At 40.9% G+C, this 22,570-nt stretch overlaps 4 protein-coding genes across 5 annotated transcripts; 2 read left to right on the top strand and 2 right to left on the bottom strand.

Annotated features, from left to right (window-relative positions):
* Positions 1-3,810: 3,810 nt before the first annotated feature.
* On the bottom strand, positions 3,811-7,994 carry LOC149389386 (uncharacterized). Its single transcript, XM_089622614.1, has 7 exons — positions 7,897-7,994; positions 6,221-6,279; positions 5,646-5,874; positions 5,269-5,561; positions 4,390-5,171; positions 4,340-4,342; positions 3,811-4,224 (listed from the first exon to the last, which is right to left on the bottom strand). Exons 1-7 carry the CDS (start codon positions 7,992-7,994, stop codon positions 3,811-3,813), a joined length of 1,878 nt encoding a protein of 625 aa, XP_089478740.1.
* A 3,645-nt stretch (positions 7,995-11,639) lies between these two features.
* Positions 11,640-13,077, top strand: LOC149389387 (beta-mannosyltransferase-like protein). 2 transcript variants are annotated; one of them, XM_089624677.1, is made up of 3 exons: positions 11,640-11,716; positions 11,900-12,230; positions 12,768-13,077. In XM_089624677.1, the coding sequence occupies exons 2-3, from the start codon at positions 12,051-12,053 to the stop codon at positions 12,939-12,941; spliced, it is 354 nt and encodes a 117-aa protein (XP_089480803.1). In that variant the 5' UTR covers positions 11,640-11,716; positions 11,900-12,050; the 3' UTR covers positions 12,942-13,077. The 2 variants fall into 2 exon arrangements, with proteins under 2 accessions (XP_089480803.1, XP_089480804.1); XM_089624678.1 differs by lacking the exons at positions 11,640-11,716; positions 12,768-13,077 and adding an exon at positions 12,296-12,710 and having other exon boundaries at positions 11,725-12,230.
* A 466-nt stretch (positions 13,078-13,543) lies between these two features.
* On the top strand, positions 13,544-15,996 carry LOC149389388 (Pectin lyase-like superfamily protein). The gene is made up of 6 exons (XM_089624675.1): positions 13,544-14,062; positions 14,286-14,426; positions 14,515-14,691; positions 14,765-15,054; positions 15,309-15,537; positions 15,618-15,996. The coding sequence occupies exons 1-6, from the start codon at positions 13,868-13,870 to the stop codon at positions 15,849-15,851; spliced, it is 1,266 nt and encodes a 421-aa protein (XP_089480801.1). The 5' UTR covers positions 13,544-13,867; the 3' UTR covers positions 15,852-15,996.
* On the bottom strand, positions 15,946-17,740 carry LOC149389389 (cysteine protease XCP1-like). The gene is made up of 4 exons (XM_089624676.1): positions 17,180-17,740; positions 16,862-17,097; positions 16,499-16,639; positions 15,946-16,410 (listed from the first exon to the last, which is right to left on the bottom strand). The coding sequence occupies exons 1-4, from the start codon at positions 17,652-17,654 to the stop codon at positions 16,195-16,197; spliced, it is 1,068 nt and encodes a 355-aa protein (XP_089480802.1). The 5' UTR covers positions 17,655-17,740; the 3' UTR covers positions 15,946-16,194.
* Between the last annotated feature and the right edge of the window lie 4,830 nt (positions 17,741-22,570).

Consider the following 22,570-nt stretch of genomic DNA (forward strand, 5'->3'; position numbering starts at 1 on the left):
AAGGCGTTGTTTTCCGGTTGGAACCACAAAAACAATTTGAAATACAGACGTTTATTTTACTTTTTTTATTTAGCTGGCGGCTATATACCCCAATAGAACTTAAGCTTTTGCAAAATAGTCATAGTTTGACTATTATAAGCAAACTAGCCAAACTTTTTAAAAGCCCAATTATGCCCCTCGGCCCAATTATGACCCTCGACCCAATTATTGAATTCGCTCGATTCTCTCTCGCTAATTTCCCCCCGATTCTCTCTCGCTAATTTTCTCTCATTCTTCATTTAATTTCGTCGGCGAATTCTCTCGACGAAACCCTAGAAATCACCATCGTCGCCGTCGTCAGTCTTTCTCTCGCACGTCTGCCTTCGCTGCTCTCGAGTTCTTCGCGAATTCCGACACCTGTGTGTGCAAGAAGAAGAGACGCCGCCGTGAGCCGCCTATAATCTTCAATCCATCTCCGGTCTTCAATGTTCGCCAAACCAAATTAACTGTAAGTATATTTCGTTCGTTTTAGTTTTGAAACTCTAGATTAATATTAAAGTAGGCTGGGTTAAACTTGGATGATTAATCGTGGCCTTAAGCTTGTGTGAGTTTTGAAGGTGTTGATTGCGGTTTTTGAAACCCTAGATTAATATTAAAGTAGGCTGGATTAAACTTGGATGATTAATCGTGGCCTTAAGCTTGTGTGAGTTTTGAAGGTGTTGATTGCTATTTTTGTAACCCTAGATTAATATTAAAGTAGGCTGGATTAAACTTGGATGATTAAACGTGACCTTAAGCTTGTGTGAGTTTTGAAGGTGTTGATTGCGGTTTTTGTAACCCTAGATTAATATTATAGTAGGCTGGATTAAACTTGGATGATTAATCGTGGCTTGTATGATTTTTGTAGGTGTTGATTGTATGATTTTTTGCTAGAGATCAAGAACGAATCCTATTAAAGTAACCTGGATTTAGCATGGATTAACTTTTTCGTTGGCAACGTTGAAGCAGATAATGAGGCAACAAGGCAATCAACGGCAAGAAATGAAGAAGCGAGAGCTGCATTGACAAGCCAAGAAGAGGCTACACAAGTAAGTAATTGTTTGAATCTTTAATAAATAAAAATTTAATCCAGGCTAGTCTAATTTTAATCTGGTCTCTTTTGTGCAGTCGCGCAACCCGAGCGATTTCGTGATTGCGAGAGAAGCATGGAATAGAAACGCCAAAATAAATACACACACACGACTCGATGGGATTAAAGGAATCCTGTCAAAGCTGAGTGACGAAGAGATCAAGTCAGTGAAAAATGGGGTCTTCGGTCACTTGCTAGAGATCGAAAACAGCGCATTTTCGGGGAAGATCGTGCACCGGTTGCTCCTGCGGCAATGCCATGCTGCAAAAACAAATGAGCTGGCATTCAACTTCAACGGACAGATTGCAAAGTTTGGTATAAGGGAGTTCGCAATCTGTTCTGGGCTGCTCTGCAAACACAACGACGATACAGATGACATAGAGGCTACACCACAAGTAACAATCGTCGAGAAGTTCTTCAACAACAAGACTACATCCGTAAACAGCATTTTGACGGTGTTCAATTCTTCGTTGAGCGCAACAAGTAAAGAGAAGGTCAAGCTCGCAAATCTGTGTATTCTGTACACACAGATTTTGCCTTGCCAACATTCAGTGAGTTGCGACCCAAAATACTTGGAGCTTGCTGACTATCCCGACAAATTTGCGAATTATCCATGGGGGTTAGAGAGTTTCATAAAACTCCTTGAAACGATGAAGAAGCATCGAACATTGAAGACGGGAAAGTTCCAAGCATACAATGCTGGTGGTTTTGTTCATGCCCTAGTAGTATGGGCTTATGAAACAATTCCACTGCTGTTGGAGAGAGGATTCGCAACAAAGTTGCGAACAATGAAGCTGCCCCGAATTTTACGGTGGAACTTCAACCTCACGCCCAGCTTCTTCACCCTGTCAGAGGAGGTTTTCGACAACCCAGCGGTATGTTTTCATGTTTTCATGTTTTTTTGTTAGAAAATATATGTTTTAAATTGGGATTATATTTAATCTATGATGGATTATGTTGTTAAATGTAGCTATCTCTGGTCGAAATCGAGTGCACGAGGGCTGAATTGAATAAGGAGTACATGGAGCCATTTCTAACCACGATGCAGCCAGCACCCGAAGGAAAACAACAGGAGAGTCGCGATGAGGACTCAGTGCATACACCAGAACAACAAGCACCGTCAACACCGATGCCTTCAGTGCGTGAAGATGTCATACTCAATGCTATGAAAGCAATGGAGATGAGATTGGAGAAGAGATTCGACAGACTCAATACCAAACTTAATGCACTCCATCAAATGGTACTAAAGATAAAAGACAAAAGTATGGCGGAATCATCAAACGTCGGCATCGCCTCACAATCGCCCCACATCTCTGACTTCGATGATATAAACTACATTGTAAACGACATACAAACTATTGTAAGTAATAATTAACTTTGTTTATTTGGTATAAATTTCAAATTATGCCTAATAAAGAATGTTAACTAGAACGCTAATGTTTCAATTGAACACCGAGAGGACTGAAGAGATTCCAACCGACCCACCAACAGTGAAGGACACCGAAAGGGTTGCAATCGACCCAGCGACATCAACTATACAGGTTTGAAAACTCGACAAATATTTCTTAGTGTTTGGAACCTGGATTATCAATAGTGAACCCTGGATTAATTTGTTTCAGCTCAACACCGAGATGCCTGAACAGATTCCAATTGACGCGGCAACGGTGAAGGAGAACGAAAGGGCTGACACTACGGTGGCGGAACAGATTTCAACCCGGGGCGAGGATGGCGTAGGTCAAATGGTTACACTCCAAAAAGGAAATTTGAAGATGAGGGTAATTGGTCATTAATCCTGGATTAATTCTTAGGAAGGCAGGATTAAAAAATATTCAATCACTGAAAACATGATTATTTTGTTGTAATTGTTGCAGGTTTTTAAAAAAGCTGCAAGGCGAGAAGCTCCAATCGTCCGCAGGTCACCACGGAAACGCGAGCAACACAAGGCTGCTGTTATGTGTCTGCCTTATACAACGGAGTTTGGATCTGCGGACCTCGATGTGCAAAAACAAAAAAGGCAAAAGAAGGCTGCTTTGAAGAAGAATGAAGAAAAGCCCGGAAAGCCAGCCGTGGAGACGACGACAAAGCAGCCCGAGAAGCCGGCCGTTGAGACAACAACAAAGCAGCCCGGGAAGCCGGCCATGGAGACGACAACAAAACAGCCCGGGAAGCCGGCCATGGAGACGACAACAGAGCAGCCTGAGAAGCCGGACGTGGAGACGACGACAGAGCAGCCTATGGAGACGCCTACCCCCGAGGACATGCCAAGCTTCAGCCTTAACCTTTCTCAATCTATGATAAAAAAAATGAAGAAACATGTAATTGGAAACGTTAGAGTAATATTTGTGTTATTTTCAGTTCTCTATCAATGTTTGTAAAGAAATTGCATTGAAGGTTAGATTAGTCAGTTAATATCTTTTGAAGTGTAATCCAAAATCGTTAGAGTAATATTTGGGTTATTTTCAGTTCTCTATCACTGTTTGTATCATGGCATTGAAGGTTGGATTAGTCAGTTTATTTCATTGTTAAGTATAAATCCAGGCAGGACTAAAATTAATCTTACCTTCAACTCATGAAAATATGAACAAAATTAATCATGCCAATCTATTCCAAATATTCTGAATTAAACTACAATGTCAAAATTGAAAATGAACAATACCAAAAACAAAAAACCAAAAGAATACACAAATGAAATGAAATGAACCCTAGATCTTCGCACAAGTTCTAGTGTTGTGTCCGGCTTCACCGCATGAACCACAATGCACATGTTTGAATTCATTCGAAGAACGAATCCTTTTCTTCCGAGGCCTTCCAGGAAGAGTCTTGAGCTTAGGCGGTTTGATAACGCTTGTATCACCCGCACGAACCAATGATGATTGATTCTCGTTTACAGGATAGACGCATCTGGAATAAGTCGCCATCAACGTCTCCTTGGTGTAATATGAAGACACATAGTTCATCGGGTCGAGCTTTCTCATCCAAAGAGCGGCCACGGCATGTCCGCAAGGAATCTCTTCCAATTGCCAAAACAAGCACGAACAACTTCTGTTCAGGATATCTACAGTAACAGATCGTTGCCCATCAACCACCTCGAATAGCAGCAAATGAACTTCATTGACCTAATTCAAGATAAATATGGCACTGTCAGTAAGATTAATCCAGGATGGATTAAAATTAATCCTACATTAAACACATGAAAATATGAATTAAACTACGATGTGAAACAGTTTTAACAGCCTAAACATGCATAAACACTAAAAAAGCATACATAAAGAAACACGTACCTTCATAGACCGAGCTTCATCTTCCTTCTCCAATATGAGCTTATACGCCCAAGAAGTCAACCGAGACTTCATCGATTCAAAAGACGACATACGTCTATAAAACCATTGCTGTAGTTTTTTCCTAAAAGCCAAGACTAGGAAAGCTACCGGCCAGCTCCGATTTTCTCGTAGAACAGCGTTCATGCACTCCGAGATGTTAGTTGTCATGACTTGATATCTTTTCCCCGAGAATTTGGAACGAGCCCACAATTCCGGATTAGCTTCAATCAAATAATCCTTGATTCCCGACTGCTTGTCACTAAGTTTGTCGAAAAAATACTCGTACTTGTCGTGCGTGTATGCCTTGGCAGCCTTGAGAAAAAGTGGCCAAAGTTTACGACGGCGAAACTTTGTCAGCAAGTTACCCCATAAATGCTGAATGCAAACGCCGTAATTCGCATATGGGAAGACTTCCAATGCTCCCTTGGGGATCGACGTCTTCCGATCCGATATAACAACCAAGTTCTCGCGATCGCCGAACGCGTTCTTGATATTTTTGAAGAACCAACGCCATGTAGCATCACTCTCCGTATCAACAAGTCCAAACGCTAATGGAAGGATATGGTTATCACCGTCCATCGCAGCCGCTAGCAATAAAGTCCCTGCAAATTTCCCTTTAAAAAATGTTCCATCGATGGAGATCACGGGGCGAGTATGCTTCCAAGCTTCAATTGAAGCCCCGATCGCAATAAAGAAGTTCCTAAATTCTCCGGAAGGTTCGATCTCAAAAGTATAATAAGTTCCTAATTCAAGAAAAATATGACACTGTCAGTCAGATTAACTTTAATCTAGCCTGGATTATAATTAATGACAGAAACCAAAAGAGGAAAAGAACACTACCTTGATTCTTTTCTGCTATCATCTCAGCAACAACCGGAAGAAGTGAGTACGAGGTTGCATGCGAACCTAAAACTTCTTTTAACGCGAGATCCCGACCTTTCCACGCAGTAAAATAAGATATGTTGACTTTGTAATGCGTCCGCATATGATCCACAACATCGTTAGGAACCATATGGCCTGCACGACCATTGTAGAACTCTCTCTTCACACACTCGCTAATAAGTGACGCCGATGCTTGCCGATGCTTTGGTGAAACTACTTCGACAACGCACGTGTGTTCTTTTTGGTACTTTCTAATCACCCATACACCCGAGTCCCCACACACAGACGCACTCAACTTCCAATCGCAAGGTTGTTTGTTGCAAACTATGAAATACCTGCTTTTGCTAGACCGGGAAACTTTGAACTCAAAGTTGTTCTTGATTGATATCATCTTCAAAGAATTCACCAATAGAGTCTTTTCAAGAAAAACACTACCCTCCTTCACATCAAAATTAGAAGGCATGTTGTTCAATTCCAGGTTGTCAACAAGATCAACCTCATCCAAATCTGAAACAGCTTGCAAATCATCATCGGAAAGGCCAACGTCATCAACACATGCGAGAGCTTCGAACAAATCGAATACACAATGAAAAGGTAGATTAACATTAAGAGAACCTTGATTAGTGTTAACGAAATCAAGGAATTCAGAATCATGAACAAAATGAACAAAATTAACGAACCACGATCAGAATGAAAGCATTACGAACAGAAGATTAAAAATAGTGAAGGCAGGATTAAATTTAATCCCAGCGATCATAAAGACAACATGAAAGCTTTATGAAGACGGGATTAAATTTAATCGAGGCAGGCTTAAATTTAATGAAAACCTGGAAATCCAATTCATGAACGCAGAATACAAAACAAAAACAAAAACAACTTGAAAAAAACTCGATCTAAGAACGAAACTGACCTGTTTTAGCAAAATCTGGTAGAAAAATAGAACTCGTCACCAATGCCATTGAAAAACTCCTGAATAACAGATTGCATACAACAAAAAAATATAAAAATCCACAACAATATAGAAGATAAAAAAAAATACAGAGAAAAGAAACGAACGCAAGGAAACTGACCTGCTGGATTAATGAAATCGCCGTCGAAATTCGTTGATGAATTCGCCGACAACTGAGAATCAACGCAAACTCAAAGAAGGAACGCTGAAATCAGAGCAATTCGCCGAAGAAGAAAAAAGATCGCCGAAACTGAAAGGACGATTTTGACGAAATGAAGAGAATATTGAGTTCGAAATGATAAATTCGCGGATCGAAATGAAGATTTTGATTGAAATCGGAAGAGAAGAAAGAGTTTGAGCGGAAATTTCAAGGAAAAAATGGAGTGAAGTTTGAGCGAAATTAGAGTGAAACAGGGACGAAAATTTGAAACTGAAGCTTATACCAAATATAAAGGGTGTAATGGTATTTGTACTCTCAATTGGCTATTTTGCCTAACCTAATGAAACTATGGCTATTTTGCAAAAGCCATAGTTTGAATTGGCTAGTTCATGCCATTTTTTCTTTTATTTATTATGAACTTCTTTTTCATATATGTGATTTTAGCTTTAGGAAGGTCTTTAAGCTTCAAATCTACAAAAATGGATCCCTTTATTCACAAAATTTTGGACTGAAAGTGGTCTAATTTAAGCTAAAATCGAGTTTCACGTGGCCAATTTGTTCATGTTTTTTTTTCTTTATGATAATAACATAAAATTTTACACACACACACACATATATATACATGTATATATATACATATACTAAGTCAGTTATGTTAACATCGAATTGAATGTTTTGATAACATTTTAATTTAAATATCAATCTTAATTTTCACTAATCAAAGTTTACCGAGATACCACTTGCTGACTAGTACGTTGACAAACATTCTGTAAAATATTAATCCAGGTTTTGGATCGACACTACCATTTACAGGAGGGCTTGTAATCGTGCATAGTAAGAAGACTATTGCCTCGTACAAATTTTGTTCTCACTTTGTCGAAAAGATATTTCTAACTTCTCATCATTTGGTCTTGACGTGAGGTGAAGATTAGTTTCGCGAGGTGGGGTCAAAATGCATACTCCACATTTGTTTGGGGCCGGGACCCAGACCTTCAGTATGGGCTCATTTAGTGGAGATAAGGGGTAATGACCCGAGTTCTGCACTCAAGCTATTGAAAAGGCCCGAGGGCCTAGACTCCACGTTGATCATTGAGTCCTCTATGTGACCAAGGCCAAATCTCCATATATAGGCCTCTTCATGAGGCCAAGGCCCACTGAGCCAAAACTCCGACTTACGTATCTTGGTCTATTTAGGGCCGGAGGTTGGACCTAATATACGTGCTTTTGGAAAATGACATAGGCTAGACTAGTAGCAATTTTTATAATTTAGACCAAAATAATAACAACTATAAATTTGAAACATGATTGCGAGCTCAAAAAGTAAAATTGAAGAGAGAAAGAGAACAATAGTTGCAATAATAAGGAAAAAAACAGGTCTATTCCTTTTCGCCGGATATGGATTTATAGACCAGCGAGGTGCACGATCCTCGAGAACACGTTTGTTGACAACTTCGTCCTTCATTGCTTCTCGTCTTACCATGTCATGTCGCTCGATCTGGTTGGCTCGGAAGTCGTCAATGTCCCGGGTCTCACAGCGAGATCGCGCATCTCAGCTGGCTTCAACTTTGTGGGCATTTCATGTAAGAGATGGGCCGAGTTCTAAGACACAGAATTTGAGCCTGGCCTAAATAAATGACTAGTTTCGTACGACAATAAGTATCCAGCGACGAGGATATTATTATATTATGTGTCGTTTGAGTCATATGGGTCCTTAAACAGGAGGGCCGAACTCTACACCCATAATCAATCCCCTAGTACATTTAATATTTGCCCTTTGAAAAATATTAAGTGGACTAAAATAAAAAGGCGGGTGAGTTCGGCCAAAATTTCGGCACGAGTCAAACATTCAAAAAATATTTGATCCTGCATATGATACACATGTCGCCTCTTCATAATTCCACGACTTCGAAAGTCGAAACGATTTCGTGCGACTGTTGGGATTTTTCACGCGATAAGGAGAAGGAATATTCGATTTGATGGTTAATGATGAGATTTTCTCAAAATGTGGGTTTTAACCACCCCCTATATAAAGATTTCAAACGTCACATCCAATCATTTATTATATCTATAGCGTGCGAATGAAATTTTCACGTAACTTCTCTCACTTCTATTTATTTTGTTTCGTCTTCGTCTTCTCTCTAGCGAGTTCATAGATTTCTCTACTTTTAATGTTGAGTTCGATCATAGTTCATAGGAAAAACTCGTCAGTTCGTCTCATATCTATCATATTTGTTTGAGTTCGTATAGAACATACCGTATGGATCATGTCGAACTAAAAAAAATATCAAGTCCTCGTCTAGGCCTAACGAAAAACGGATCTTCTCTTGCCTACACAATTTAGTTATTCCGACCTAGAATCCTTCCATAGGAAATACCAGATTCTGTGTGAGATCATTTTCTTACTCCGCCTCTGAGGGCCACTGAGGCTACCCTGATAGACTAATGCTGTATATATGAAATTCTCTTTGATAAGTGTGGACTTAGGTTTTCAATTCCACCTCTTCTGTTAGATTATCTTAGTGTCCTCGAGCTTACCATTCCTTAGTTGTGTCTGAACTTTGTTCGCATGGTGAACATACTCATTACTCTGTCGATAGAGCAGGGGGTCGAACTCACGGTGATGGATTTACTCTGTCTATGTGTGGTCAAAGAAACTCGAAGCATAACCCTTAATTTTTATACTAGTCGAAATCCCCGGGCAAATAGGTGATCGAGAAGATCCCTAGGAAGGATACCGCGTGTGGCAAGGCTACTTTTGGTTTTCCATCAACCAGCATTCCCTAGATGCTCACGTCAGGTCGTTTCAGACGACCTGGGCCAGTATCCTGGGTATAAACCAGTTAGATAGTGTCGAAATCATGCCGACTTTCATTATTTGATCTGTTTGTTAACATTTGTTTTTTTTATTACTTCTTTCAGAGAGATCCCGAGCTCCTCCTGCGAACGATGAGTTCAACAGTAAACTCAACAATCTCAAGAAAAGTCAGGTCGTTTGAGCCGATTTCAACCCTTCCAGATACATCATAGTCGGACTGTGGCCAACTCATACTCTCCCCGACGAAGAGCGTATGTTCGACTTCATTCTTACCAAATATTTTCTTTGTTTCTGAAATATAAATTCCTGTACAGAGGTCGACGACAACATCGACGTGAAAATCAACCTTCTCTTCAAGATGAAGAGGGACCGTGCTGTGAGGACCCTGGCTTTGGCAGGGACTTCGTCTAAGGCCATGGATGAAGTAGCACCTACGATCCAAAAGAGTCCGCTGTCGAGGTGGTACATGCCACGACCAAGGACCCGGTCCCCGTTATCCAACTAGATTCAGAGACGATCTCCCAAGTGAGGGCGCAGACCAAGGTTGAAGGTGACAAGGTCAAATCGGAGGAAATGGTCAAAGGACTCGATGGGTACGCGGCCGGTGCGGAGCGTGCTAGGCACCACGACAGCAACAACGTCAATGAAAAGAAAGACGCCATCGAAGAGGAACATGGGCGACGAGACTTTCGGGTCGTCTTCAAAGAAGACCGGAGTGAAGAAGAAAAAGAAGATGGTTCAGGTTGAATCGATTGAAGAAGTGGAGGAAGAAGAGAAAAAATAGAAGTAGATGAGGGATAGGGTGAACAGCTCACCCTGAAGAAGAAGAAGTCGAAGAAAATCAACTTCGTCAAAGGCGATACTACCTCGTTCGTTCGAGGTGAGAGCCAGGCAGTCTCCGTTCCGCCCCCTTCCAAGGTACACAAAACAAACCGGGTTGCCTTCCACTACAACCAGGATTACATGTTGATGAATGATCTCTATTCGTCCACGGGTTTGGTCCGGCAAATTTTCGATCCTAATCTGTCGATCCCCAATGTACCAGCTCTTAAAGAGCCCGCCTAGTATCGGCGCATGTCGGAGATTTTGACGTTCGTTAGTGATTTAAACTTTTCGTATGTATATTTTTAGTAAGTTATTTTCATACTTAAGCATTTTTTCCATCTATATGAGGGTCGTGTCTAGGATGCTGAGGAGAAGAGTGAGAAAATCGCTAAGGTGCACTCCAGCACGAAGGCTCTCAATGTCGAACTCCATGGCATTTTGGGCGTCGAAATTTCAAACTCGAAAGAAAGAGATAAACAACGTTGAACGCCGGGAGCACCTCGTCGTAGCTCGTCGTATTCGTCGTAATGGGTCGGAGCTCATCAGATTTGGTCGGAAAATGGTATGTGAGTGAAAGAGTGAGTGAGAGTGAAAGACATAGTTAGAGTGAAAGAGAATGAAAAAATGAGTTTATTTGAATTCAACCTGGCTTGTTGGAGACGGAAATGCGGAAGACATCCTTCCTTCCGCGCGTGGCTCGGCTTAACGGCTTAGCGGCTTCCGTCTATACGGAAAGAAGGCTTCCGCGGAACCGTTTACACGGAAATGCGGCTTCCGCGGTTTCCGTTATTTTACTGTATATACACGGATTTATTAATTTTTTTACACTTTCATCCTTTTCTCTATAAATATAACTCATTTCAATCCAATTTTTCACAACATCATCCATCAAATTCTCTCTACAATCTCATCAAGCTCTATGTAATTTATATAATATAGTTTCTAAATTAAATTTTCTATATAGTTTAATATAATATAGTTTCTAAAATATAGTTTATGTACCACGATTTATTTTTGTAATCTTTTCGTTTTATGATATTTATTGTAACCACGGTTTTCCTCCGCCACAAGTGAGGGTTCATTAATAAAATTTTCATGGTTCCGTCCACGTTTCTTACTTAAAATAAAAACGTCTCGAAAATATTTTCATTATATAGTTTGTATGTAAAGATAAAATTTAGTTTGCATATTAACCCTTTTTATTAAAAACGTAACATTTTAATCGTTTTGATTTTACATTTTAATTGAAATAAAAACGGCTTATTGGCTTAACGGAATAATGGCTTCCAATAAGAAACGGAAACGGCTTAATGGCTTAACGGAAGGAAAATTTCCGTTAAGCCATTAAGCCGTCCTTATCGGCTTATTGGAAGGCCGAAATTTCCAATAAGCCAGGTTGAATTTGAATTGAAAGGCATTTTTGTTTAATTTTGGGTAAAAAAATTAAATTTAGGATATTATTATCTAGTAAGTGTAGACTTGACTTTTGATGTTGAGAATGAAATTTCTCTATTCATATTCGTTGAATTTCCCTAAAGTAGGCCCAAATCGAACGGTGTTATTTAAAAGTGTAGATCTACGACATGCGGGCCTGGAGATTGGTGGGGACAGAAAAGCTCAAGTCCGTAAACTCATAACTTAAAGCCGGAAAATAGAGGTCGGAATTCTAGTGTCTCTTCTCACACGCAATTCATTTCGTCTCTTTCTCTCTCTCTCGCTCTTCGAAGCAAGACTGAACAAATAGCAGAAAAAGAAATCTAAATAACCACGACGTTTATGATCTCTCTCTCTCCTAAATCTCTAGTATTGCTGTGGTTCCTCGATCGATTCTCTTCTGCAGAACATAGTTTTCGGTTTCTTCACCAGCAAAGAAGGAGAGCCGTGAATTCACCGACTTCGAAACTCGCGATTCGTCTCTCCGACAGGAAATGAGAAGCTAGGGTTTTTCGTCGAAGAAAGAGAGGAATTCTTGGACTTCAAAGGGGCCGAGGATGTCGCTGAGGATAAAAGCGGTGGTGGACAAGTTCGTGCAGGAGCTGAAGGAAGCTCTGGACGCGGACATTCAAGACCGAATCATGAAGGAGAGAGAAATGCAGAGCTACATAGAAGAGCGCGAACGTGAAGTCGCCGAGCGCGAGGCTGCTTGGAAAGCCGAGCTTTCTCGTCGAGAGGTACTTTTTTCCTTCAATCACTTCAGATTGAAAGTCTAGGGCTCACTGCTTAATTTTGTCGACAGGTAATTCGTTATCTCGCTCGAAAAGAAAGATTGACTATCAACGTCAATGTAACTGTGGATTTGTTCCTCTTGGTTTCCATTGAAAGAAGGCCCATCGAATTGATATATAACGATTTCTTTGATACTAAGAAGTTTATAGAGGTTTAGTTTATATGATGTTTCTTGGGGCTATTGTTGATCGAAATATTCAGTTTGCTTCTTTGCATTGATTGTCAGTATAAAATCTTAAACATTGACTATGGCTTGAATATGTACTAACTTGTAATTGTGTGTGTGTGGGGAGTTTATAATTGCCTCAACATAAAAGGGCTGTCAAAGTATAGTACTCTATGCCTTTCGCAAGGCTTCACGATTTTTTCGAAAAATAATACTGAACTTGTGCACTGTTTAATTTATGGTGTACTAAATTGAATTAGCGTATTTGTATTTGACTTTCTTAATATTTGGTAAATGGTATTACACATGTCTTAAGGCCGAGATTGCCCGACAAGAAGCAAGGCTGAAGATGGAGAAAGAGAACCTGGAAAAGGAGAAAAGCGTCCTCATGGGAACGGCATCAAACCAAGACAATCAAGACGGAGCGCTCGAAATCACTGTCAGCGGTGAAAAGTACCGATGCCTCAGATTCGCAAAGGCAAAGAAATGAGGGGTTTCGGATGATATCTGAATAATCTCCGGGGTCTCGAATGATTTGCTAAGAAAATAAGTACTTATCCTGTGAAATTATTCTTTAACTCGATTCGTGAATTTCGGGTTCTTACTCTAAGTCTTTTTTTTTTGGGGGGAAAAAAGTTCTTACTCAGTCTTAAGTCTTAACACATAAGGCAAATGTGATTCATGTAGGTAATAATATATCGTCCTGATTTATTTAGAATGCTATATAATTATTGGAAGGAGTAAAAGCAAATTTTTTGTGTTGCTGTTTTCACTGATTATGATTTGTTACTTGCTCCTAACTCCTATATGACCTCTCGGAATAGCCTTCCGTCTATTTCGGTCGATGAAGAAAGAAATCAATATTGGAAAAACTTCCAGCAGGTTATACACCGTATTTCAAGGCTCGATTGCCTTTGCCTGGTTGTGAAAAAGAAAATAAAAAATTCATAAAAATTAGTGTTGCCATGAAAACGAGAAAAAGTGTAAGTGTGTCGATTACCTTTTTCTTCGGCAATACAGTTTGCACGAATTATATAAAGAAAACATAAATAATAAAAAATATGTTGAATAACCATTAGACACGAACACGTGTATATATCGTATATGTACCTCTCTATATATTTTCATTGTTCTTCCTAGTATGGTTGAAATGGTCTTTTTGTGGTAACTAAATAGTTAGTGGCTAGTTTTTTTGGTCATGACTGAATTACAGGCAGTTATAAAACAACCGTTATGCCTAGCTGGTCCAGATCTCCCGCTCTTCTCTCTTTTTACTTCCAAAGCTTGAAACCCTGAAAAAGGGAAGAAAAAAAAGAAGATCACGAAAACTAGGTTCAACTTTGGTACTGTATTTTATCAGTCCGAACACTGGAAAGATAAAAGCTCGGACTACAATTTTTTTGCAGGGACGATAAAATGGTAATAAGAATCGCAAAGAAATACGAGAACCTTGACTTGAACGTCAAGCTTCTGTTAATGCTATACTTTTTCTGCTTCAAAGGCATATGCATTAATGGAAGAGAACTACAAAGCATGGAGAAGAAAACGTCAAAAGTGTTCAATGTCAAGAGCTTTGGCGCTAAAGCCGATGGTCAGACCGATGATGCACAAGTATTTCCTTACCTTTTATTCTTCATACTTGTAGTTAAATTAATTACGCGTATAACCCACTTGTTATTTCCTAGCTCTTTAAAGGCTAGTGTCAGCTAAGATCCATAAAAATAAAAAAAAAATAAAAAAATTACTTGCACTCATTTGCACTTTTGAGTGACACAGATTTAGCTTTAGATAAATAAATAATTAAAGAAATTGTCCAATATCACTGTGATTACAGGCATTCACAGAAGCATGGAATGAAGCTTGTAAATCTACAGGGATGGTCGAACTCGTGATACCGAAAGGCACGTACTTGGTCGGGCCGGTCAAGTTCGACGGCCCTTGTGAGAACGTTTCATCGCTGACTGTTCTGATGAAGGCAAAGACAAGACTTCATCTTAAATTGTTCAATATTTCATATTTGAGCTTGTTCTTCTTGGAACAACTATAATATTCTGATTAATCAGGGTTATCTGAAGGCTTCGACGGAATTGTCAGAATATGAATCCGGTGGTGGTTGGGTCGAATTCCGGTGGCTCAAGGGACTTATCTTGACCGGAGACGGGATTTTTGACGGCCAAGGAGCCAAAGCTTGGCCTTTCAACAATTGCCATGAGGACTCAAATTGCAAAATCCTTCCCACTGTAAGTTCCGTTGACTCGGAATTACTTAACTGGTAAAAAAAAAAAAGTTTTTTGTAATTTTATTTTTCGACAGAATGTGAAATTCGTTGGCGTAACGGATTCAATGATCCGAGGGATGACTTCGAAAGACAGCAAGTTCTTCCACGTGGCACTCGTGGAGTGTCGCAACTTCAGCGGCACCGGGATCGAGATCTCGGCCCCCGGAGAAAGCCCTAACACCGATGGAATCCACATCGAGCGGAGCTCCCACATCTATTTCTCCCGAATGCTTATCGGCACAGGCGACGACTGTGTGTCGATCGGACAAGGGAACTCTCATATCACAATCGCTGGAATCCGTTGCGGACCCGGCCATGGAATCAGGTACTCTCATTGCCAATTAGTTTTGAGATCGAGCCCGTGTTCTTTAACAGTCCCATTGTGTTTGAATGAAATGCTATATTTATACATATTTAGTCTGTTTATTACTCAACCAAACTGTGTTTGGGATGTAATTTGATTTTAACCATTTTTTATACTTTGGTTTGACCTTCTCAAAACCTTGAGAAGTCTAGAATATGTCTATCTACATTATGTTTTTCTTTCCGTCTACTAAATTTGGCAATGGGGTCGTTTAGTGTGGGAAGCTTGGGAAAATACGTCAATGAGAGAGATGTAAACGGGCTTACAGTCCGAAACTGCTACATGAAAGGGACAACTAACGGTATTCGAATCAAGACATGGCCAAACTCTCCCGGCAGAAGCAAAGCGACGAACATGAGATTCGAGAACATCGTGATGAACAACGTGAGCAATCCAATCATAATCGACCAATCCTATTGCCCATCTTCCACTTGTTCTTCCAAGGTAACATTTCTTTATCTGTCCAATCCCCATTCGAGCTTTACTTCAAAACCCCATGTTGATTTATAAACAAAATCATTTAGGTACCATCAAGAGTGAAGTTGAGTGACATATATTTCAAGAACATTAAAGGGACTTCATTATCCGAAGTAGCAGTGAGTTTGGGGTGCAGTGAAGGAATTCCGTGCCAGAATGTGTTCCTTGAAGACATTCATTTGGATTTAGCTTTCGGAGTTAAATACAATCACTCCACTTCTTTTTGCCGCAATGTCAGAGCTCAGTTCATCGGCACTCAAATCCCACCGCCATGTTCTTAGTCTCTGTATCGACTTCACGATTTATAAACTCTGATTTATTGTAACAATTCTTTTTCACAGTTCATGGTGATTGAAAATGGATGGTCAACCCAAATTTATTTAAAACTCGGTCACACGGAAAAAAAATCCCATGTCACCATCTCTAGTCATTTTATTTATTGCAGGAAATTCGTAAAATTAAGGGAAACAAACAAACAACAGCAACAACAATAGCAAAAGCAAAAGCATAAGCAAAAGGTTTTACTTGTAAAAAAGTGAAACCAATAACAGTTAGCAGTAATAATAGTCTTTAATTATACTTTGATCATTTGTTCTTTTTTTTTTTTTTTTTTGAAAATGTTGATCATTTGTTCTTGGTGGGATAAGAAGCCATTTTGTTGATGCCGCAGAGTCCTTCTGGTTTTCCAGTGTTCCTCTTCATCCTGATGAAGCCCTTCTCGCCCCACTTCGGCCCCCACGAGTTCTTCACGATGATGTAATCGGAGCCCTTGGAAGTCCCGTATCCGACGGCCGAGACTCCATGGTCCAGCTCGGTCCCACATTTGCCGTTAAACACTCCCTGTAAATTAAAACACGTTATTAGGAGGAGATCGTAAAGTCATATATTTGCACGAAGAAGACCATGCTCATTGAATCTTGATCATGACCCCACTGTAGAATTGGAAATCTCGGTCAGAAGCGTCGATGGCGACACTGAGAGGCTGGTGAGCCAACGCCTTGATAAGGCTTTGCTCGTCATTCACAGGGACGTCTTTGTACCCGTCGATTGTCACGACCTCAACTTCTTCCTGTATCGGTATAGTTATATGTCAGATGAACAATGCAATCATGACGCAAAATCGAGAAAAATGGTCCTTGTTTATCAATCGGACAGGAATCCAATTACGCGATTTTTTTTATTTTTTTTATTTTTATTTTTATGGAGTGTGATTTGAAAACGGAGACATATTCAAATCGGCGTTATAAAATTTATGTCCAAGAGCATAGAAGGTGATTTTTTTTTTCCTTACCTTCTTCTCTTCACAAGTGCCTTCTTCCATAAGGTAAGGGTAATCGTTTTCCCCGTGGAGTCCTCCGTTTTGCATGATGAACTCGAAGGCGTAGTCCATAAGCCCGCCATTGCAGCCATTGTTGAAAGACCTGTCGCAATCGACCAGTTCTTGCTCGGACAACGAGGTCAGGTTTCCCGTCACGATCTTGTTGATTCCCTCCACCGCGGCCACGGTCGAGAAAGCCCAGCAACTCCCTGAAGAAAAAATTAGTTCACCGTGAATAAAAAAACGAATCACAGAAACCTATGATCAATATCTAAAGGAAGAAGAGGTTACCGCAAGAGCCTTGGTTCTTGACGGGCGTCACGGCGCCTTTCTTTCTCCAATCGACGGACTTGGGAACATCGACGACGTCTCTGTAGCTGAAGCTCTCGGGGCTGGAGGCCCGGGGTCTCGCGGCGGACTCGGGCCTGAGGCCCAAATACTTGCTCTTGAACTCCTCGTGGCTCATGTCGGCGAACTCGTTGAGGCCGAGCCAGTATTCGGCGATCTCCTTGTTCCTCTCGTCGATGTGCTTCAAGTTGTCCTTGAAGATCTCGAACCTCTCGACCTTCTCCTCGATGCTGCGGTACATCTTGCCGTGCTTCGAGAGCCAGTGGTCGAAGAGCTCGATGAGCTTGTCGATGCAGGTCAGGTGCTCCGGGGCGTAGCCGAGGATCGAGAACTCGTCGATGGCGAGAGAAGAGCTGGCAAAGATGGAGAGGCTCAGAAATGCCAAGAGGGAAGCTTTTGATAGCATGGAGAGAGCCATTATACAAGGTTTCTTGTGATGCAAGGTATTGTGAGAGAGGAACGGATGATATGATGTGTTTGGGTGAATTGAAGTGAAGCCATTGGGGTGCTTATTTATAGTTTTTATTTCATGGGTTTCTTCCAAGTGAAGTGGTGAAAAATATATGATATTTCAATTTTTTTTTATTTTTTTAAAAATTTTACTAGAAGACGGTGTCTTTAAGGTTGGTTCTGTATTGGAAGGCTTTTCTTCTAAGCATGTTTTGGAAATGGGAATTAAGTATGACCTGAGCGTCGCAATGATGATTTCACATTCAGTCTTTGTACGACTTTCCGTGTTGTAGTGCAACTTGACAATGTTGAATAAATACATGTATTTTTTGGGTGGCAAATAAATATTAGTCCCGAAAAGATTTTTAAGTATTTTTTTACCATACCTAAAAAGGCTGAGGCTGAGCTGGGAATTATGTTTTTGGTCCATATCTCAACGTTACGTGTTGTACTGTAATTTTTACGAATTTATAGTTGTGTTAAGTGGGATGTTCCTTGGTAAATTAATAGTTCTTAGACCCAATTTTTCCCCCACGAGAAAAGAATGCACAGGTTAAAAGAAAATTAAAAAATGTATATAATTATATACTTTCAGGCTCTGAATGTACTGCCATGTTCATCCATTTTTCCCTGCGTCCAATATCATGATCATCTATATCTACTTAGTTTGACAGCAGAAAGTCTCTTAGATTTATACGTTCCTACAAAATCATCCCTTAGTCATTTTATCAAAACCCTTGTTCAAATATTTATTAATAATAAATAAGGTTATTTTTATATAATACACTATTGAGAATAAATAATTTCCCAGAATATTCCAGCTCAGCAATCAAGTGGCAAATGTGTTACGCCACAATATGCAAGTTGTATTAGTCAGTTAGATAACAGTTGCAACAAACAGCTGAGCTGTAACTTATTGTAATTCTGTATATAAACGCCAGTCAAAGAAATGAGAAGTCAGTCAAACACTCTTCACAATAATCTCTGATATTTTCCTCTTTCAAGTTTGTTATGGTATCAGAGCTTTGGCTCTAGTCTTCGTTCTCAAACCGATTCTCAAATCGACATCACCGAATTCCATGGCTACTCAAAGCTCGGCAAATTCGGCGATGGAGAACACGATGACGGAACTCCTCGCTACACAGCAGCTTCCGACACATCTCAATCCCCTCTCGTTGAAGCTCGACAGAGGCAATTTCAACTTGTGGCGATCGCAAGTCCTTCCAGCGGTCAGAGCGCACAATCTTGACGGAATTCTTCTCGGCACCGTCATACAGCCATCACAGTTCAACACTCGCACCGAATCGGATGGTCAATCGGTCCGATCTCTCAATCCAGAGTTCATGCGGTGGCTGAGATTCGATCAATTTGTGGTTAGCTGGCTCCTTTCTTCAATCTCTGAATCTATGCTAGGTCACCTCACGCACTGCGTCTACGCATCGGAGATCTGGCACACAATCAATCAATTGTTCACCACCACCTCCAAAGCTCGCGTTCTCCAGATTCGTTTTCAACTTCAAGCGATGAAGAAAGGCAACCTGACGATCGACGACTACATCATGAAGATGCGAGGCCTAGCTGACTCTCTCAGTTCTGCTGGACATCGAATCGGTGACGAAGAATTGGTTCTGTACATTCTTGGTGGATTAGGTCAAGAGTACGAATCAGTGGTGGTAAATCTCACCTCACGCCATGACACACTGACTCTACAAGAGGTTCAGTTCATGTTGCAATCGCAAGAAATGCGGATCGAACAACACAATACCACTCTTGGCGTGGAAATCCAAAATTCAATCTCAGCAAACTTAGCGCACAGAGGACGTGGATCGAACAACGGCAATCGTGGCAGAGGACGTGGCCGTGGTGGTCGCGGAAACGGTAGAGGCAATTCAGGAAATCGTCCAATCTGCCAATTGTGTGGTCGAGTTGGTCATGTGGTTGCAAAATGCTTCCACCGATTTGACGTACATTATGCCGGACCAAAGCAATCAACAAACCAGACGTCCTCAGTACCAAACAACTCTGCATCAAGTGGATCCCAAGCGTACGTAGCCACAAACAACAATGATGGAGATCAAACCGACCAAGGCTACGACCTCAGCGATCAGAATGCGAGTGCCGATGCTGCTTGGTTCGTGGACAGCGGTGCTACCAACCACGTCACTCCGGAATCATCAAACATGGCGGCCAAGAGAGACTACAAAGGAAAAGGGAAGCTCATTGTAGGTAATGGTTCATCCCTTAAAATCTCTCATATTGGTAGTTCCATGATTAAAACGTCCAAACAAAACCTTTTTCTAAACAACATTCTCCATGTTCCTTGCATAACAAAAAATCTGTTGAGCATTTCCCAGTTTACTCGTGATAACAAAGTTTTTATTGAATTTCACGATACACATTGTCTTGTCAAGGATAAGGAGACAAGCTTGGTGATTCTTCACGGGAAGCTCATCAATGGCTTGTACCAGCTTGAAGTCACACAAGACTTGTCTCAGTCCTCTCAGCTCTCAAAATCTCTAGCTGTTTTTCATACAAATTTGTCTTCAAATAATGATGTCAATCCTGTTGTTGATTGTAAATCTGTTGCAAATTCGAATTCCTGTAACATTTGGCATGCTCGATTAGGACACCCAAACAATCGTGTTCTTGAACAGGTCTTACAATCTATTGCTATTCCAAAGTGTTCAATAAAGAATTTGAATTTTTGTGATGCTTGTCAAAGTGGAAAATTGCACCAGATATCCTTTCCTTCTTCCACACAGAAAACCACTAAGCCTTTCCAACTCCTACACTCGGATATTTGGGGACCCTCACCACACCCTTCAATCGATGGCTTTAGGTATTACATTCATTTCATAGATGACTTTAGCAGATATGTGTGGATTTATCCCCTCAGAGCTAAATCTGAAACCTTAACCATCTTTAAACAGTTCCAAGCCTTGGTAGAAAGACAATTTTCAACAAAAATTCAAAGCCTCCAAACTGATTGGGGAGGTGAATACAGGCCTCTTCTACCCATCCTCAAGGACTTAGGAATTCTGTTCAGACACCCATGTCCCCATGTCCACCAACAAAATGGAAAATCTGAGAGAAAACATTTACATATTGTGGAAACAGGTTTATCCCTTCTTGCTCATGCCCAATTACCTTTATCCTTTTGGTGGGAATCATTTGTCTCAGCCACTTACACTATCAACAGATTACCAACACCCATCTTAGAAAACAAATCACCATATGAGCTCATTTACAACACAAAACCGGACTACAATTTTCTCAAAACCTTTGGTTGTAGCTGTTTCCCTTATCTCAGACCATACCAAAGTCAGAAATTCCATTTCAGAACGTCAAAATGTCTTTTTCTAGGCTATAGTCCTCGCCATAAGGGATATAGGTGCTTACATCCAACCGGAAGAATTTACATTGTGAGAACAGCAACTTTCAATGAGACAGAATTCCCTTATCCAACTCTTTTCCAAAATAACACCACACCTTTACCACAAACACAAACCCACATATACATACGGCCCACACCTGATCATTTCACTCTCAGCCAAAGTTCAGATTCCACACCTGATAGCTCAACTCCACAACAATCTCATACTCAGCCGGTTACTACTGAAAACACCTCACAATTAGCCCAACCTGCCCTAGAACAATCATCATCATCACCAATCCCTTCTCAACCAGGCTCTGAGGGTCCCCATAATTTCATTACAACATCCAGTTCCAACCCTGGTCCTCATATCTCCGTTCATCAAATGACCACACGTTCTAAATCCGGTATTTTCAAGCCTAGAGTTTTTAACGTGGAACTATCTTTATCTGAGTTTTTACGAGAACCATTATCAGTACAAGAAGCTATCTCGGATTCTGGTTGGTCTAACGCTATGCAGGAGGAATTGAATGCTCTTCGCGCAAATGATACGTGGGATCTCGTTCCGGCACAAGATAACATGCAGATCGTGTCAAACAAATGGGTCTGGAGAATCAAGCGCAAAGCTGATGGTACTGTGGACAGGCTTAAAGCGCGCCTAGTTGCAAAGGGGTTCCAACAAACCGCCGGTGTGGATTACTTCGAGACTTTCAGCCCTGTAGTTAAAGCACCCACAGTTCGTCTAATTCTCACACTCGCTGTGACACATGGCTGGGCAATCCAGCAAATCGACATCAACAACGCTTTTCTGAACGGCGTACTCAAGGAAACTGTCTACATGTATCAACCGGATGGCTGCGAAGACTCATCTAAACCAAATCACGTATGTCGGCTAAAGCGAGCACTTTATGGTTTAAAACAAGCACCGCGTGCCTGGTTTGACAGTCTCAAAGCAGCTCTACACAAGTGGAACTTCACCAACTCAATCTCCGACAACTCTCTCTTCTACAAGCGCTCAACTTCCAAGATACTACTTCTCATCATCTATGTCGATGATATTCTGATCACAGGCGATGACAATGATCAGATATCTTTACTCATTTCGAACTTGAACACACAGTTCAAGCTAAAGACTTTAGGTGATGTGAATTATTTTCTTGGATTCGAAGCTCACCGCACCAGCAACTCCATTCATCTCACTCAGAGAAGATACACACTCGACCTCTTAGTCAAGACGAATATGCTTCATGCCAAGCCAAGCCCAACCCCAATGTGTCAGAACAAAAATCTTTCCCATGATGATAGTGAGCTGTTTGACAGTCCAACGCTCTATCGAAGCACCGTCGGCGCTCTCCAATACCTCACTAGCACTCGACCTGACATTGCGTTCACGGTCAACAAGCTCAGCCAGTTTCTTCAGGCACCCACAGTTAACCACTGGTCAGCCTGCAAACGGCTTCTTCGCTACATCAGAGGGACGGTGACTCATGGACTGACATTCACGCCAATTC

This window comes from Urtica dioica, chromosome 8 (genome assembly GCF_054948205.1).
Source record: "Urtica dioica subsp. dioica isolate 48M chromosome 8, U.dioica_male_clone48M_v1_H2, whole genome shotgun sequence".
NCBI lineage: Eukaryota > Viridiplantae > Streptophyta > Magnoliopsida > Rosales > Urticaceae > Urtica > Urtica dioica.

Excerpts from the sequence above, each read along its gene's own strand:
- LOC149389388 (XM_089624675.1), top strand. The coding sequence starts at position 13,868 with ATGGTAATAAGAATCGCAAAGAAATACGAGAACCTTGACTTGAACGTC. Across the intron at positions 14,427-14,514 it reads CGCTGACTGTTCTGATGAAG|GGTTATCTGAAGGCTTCGAC; the intron begins GCAAAGACAAGA and ends CTGATTAATCAG. Across the intron at positions 15,538-15,617 it reads CTTCCACTTGTTCTTCCAAG|GTACCATCAAGAGTGAAGTT; the intron begins GTAACATTTCTT and ends AAAATCATTTAG.
- LOC149389389 (XM_089624676.1), bottom strand. The coding sequence starts at position 17,654 with ATGGCTCTCTCCATGCTATCAAAAGCTTCCCTCTTGGCATTTCTGAGC. Across the intron at positions 17,098-17,179 it reads CAAGAACCAAGGCTCTTGCG|GGAGTTGCTGGGCTTTCTCG; the intron begins GTAACCTCTTCT and ends TTTTTTCTTCAG. Across the intron at positions 16,640-16,861 it reads GCACTTGTGAAGAGAAGAAG|GAAGAAGTTGAGGTCGTGAC; the intron begins GTAAGGAAAAAA and ends ATACCGATACAG.
- LOC149389386 (XM_089622614.1), bottom strand. The coding sequence starts at position 7,994 with ATGCCCACAAAGTTGAAGCCAGCTGAGATGCGCGATCTCGCTGTGAGA. Across the intron at positions 6,280-7,896 it reads AGATCGAGCGACATGACATG|GAGTTTTTCAATGGCATTGG; the intron begins GTAAGACGAGAA and ends TCTGTTATTCAG. Across the intron at positions 5,172-5,268 it reads GATAGCAGAAAAGAATCAAG|GAACTTATTATACTTTTGAG; the intron begins GTAGTGTTCTTT and ends TTCTTGAATTAG.
- LOC149389387 (XM_089624677.1), top strand. The coding sequence starts at position 12,051 with ATGTCGCTGAGGATAAAAGCGGTGGTGGACAAGTTCGTGCAGGAGCTG. Across the intron at positions 12,231-12,767 it reads CCGAGCTTTCTCGTCGAGAG|GCCGAGATTGCCCGACAAGA; the intron begins GTACTTTTTTCC and ends ACATGTCTTAAG.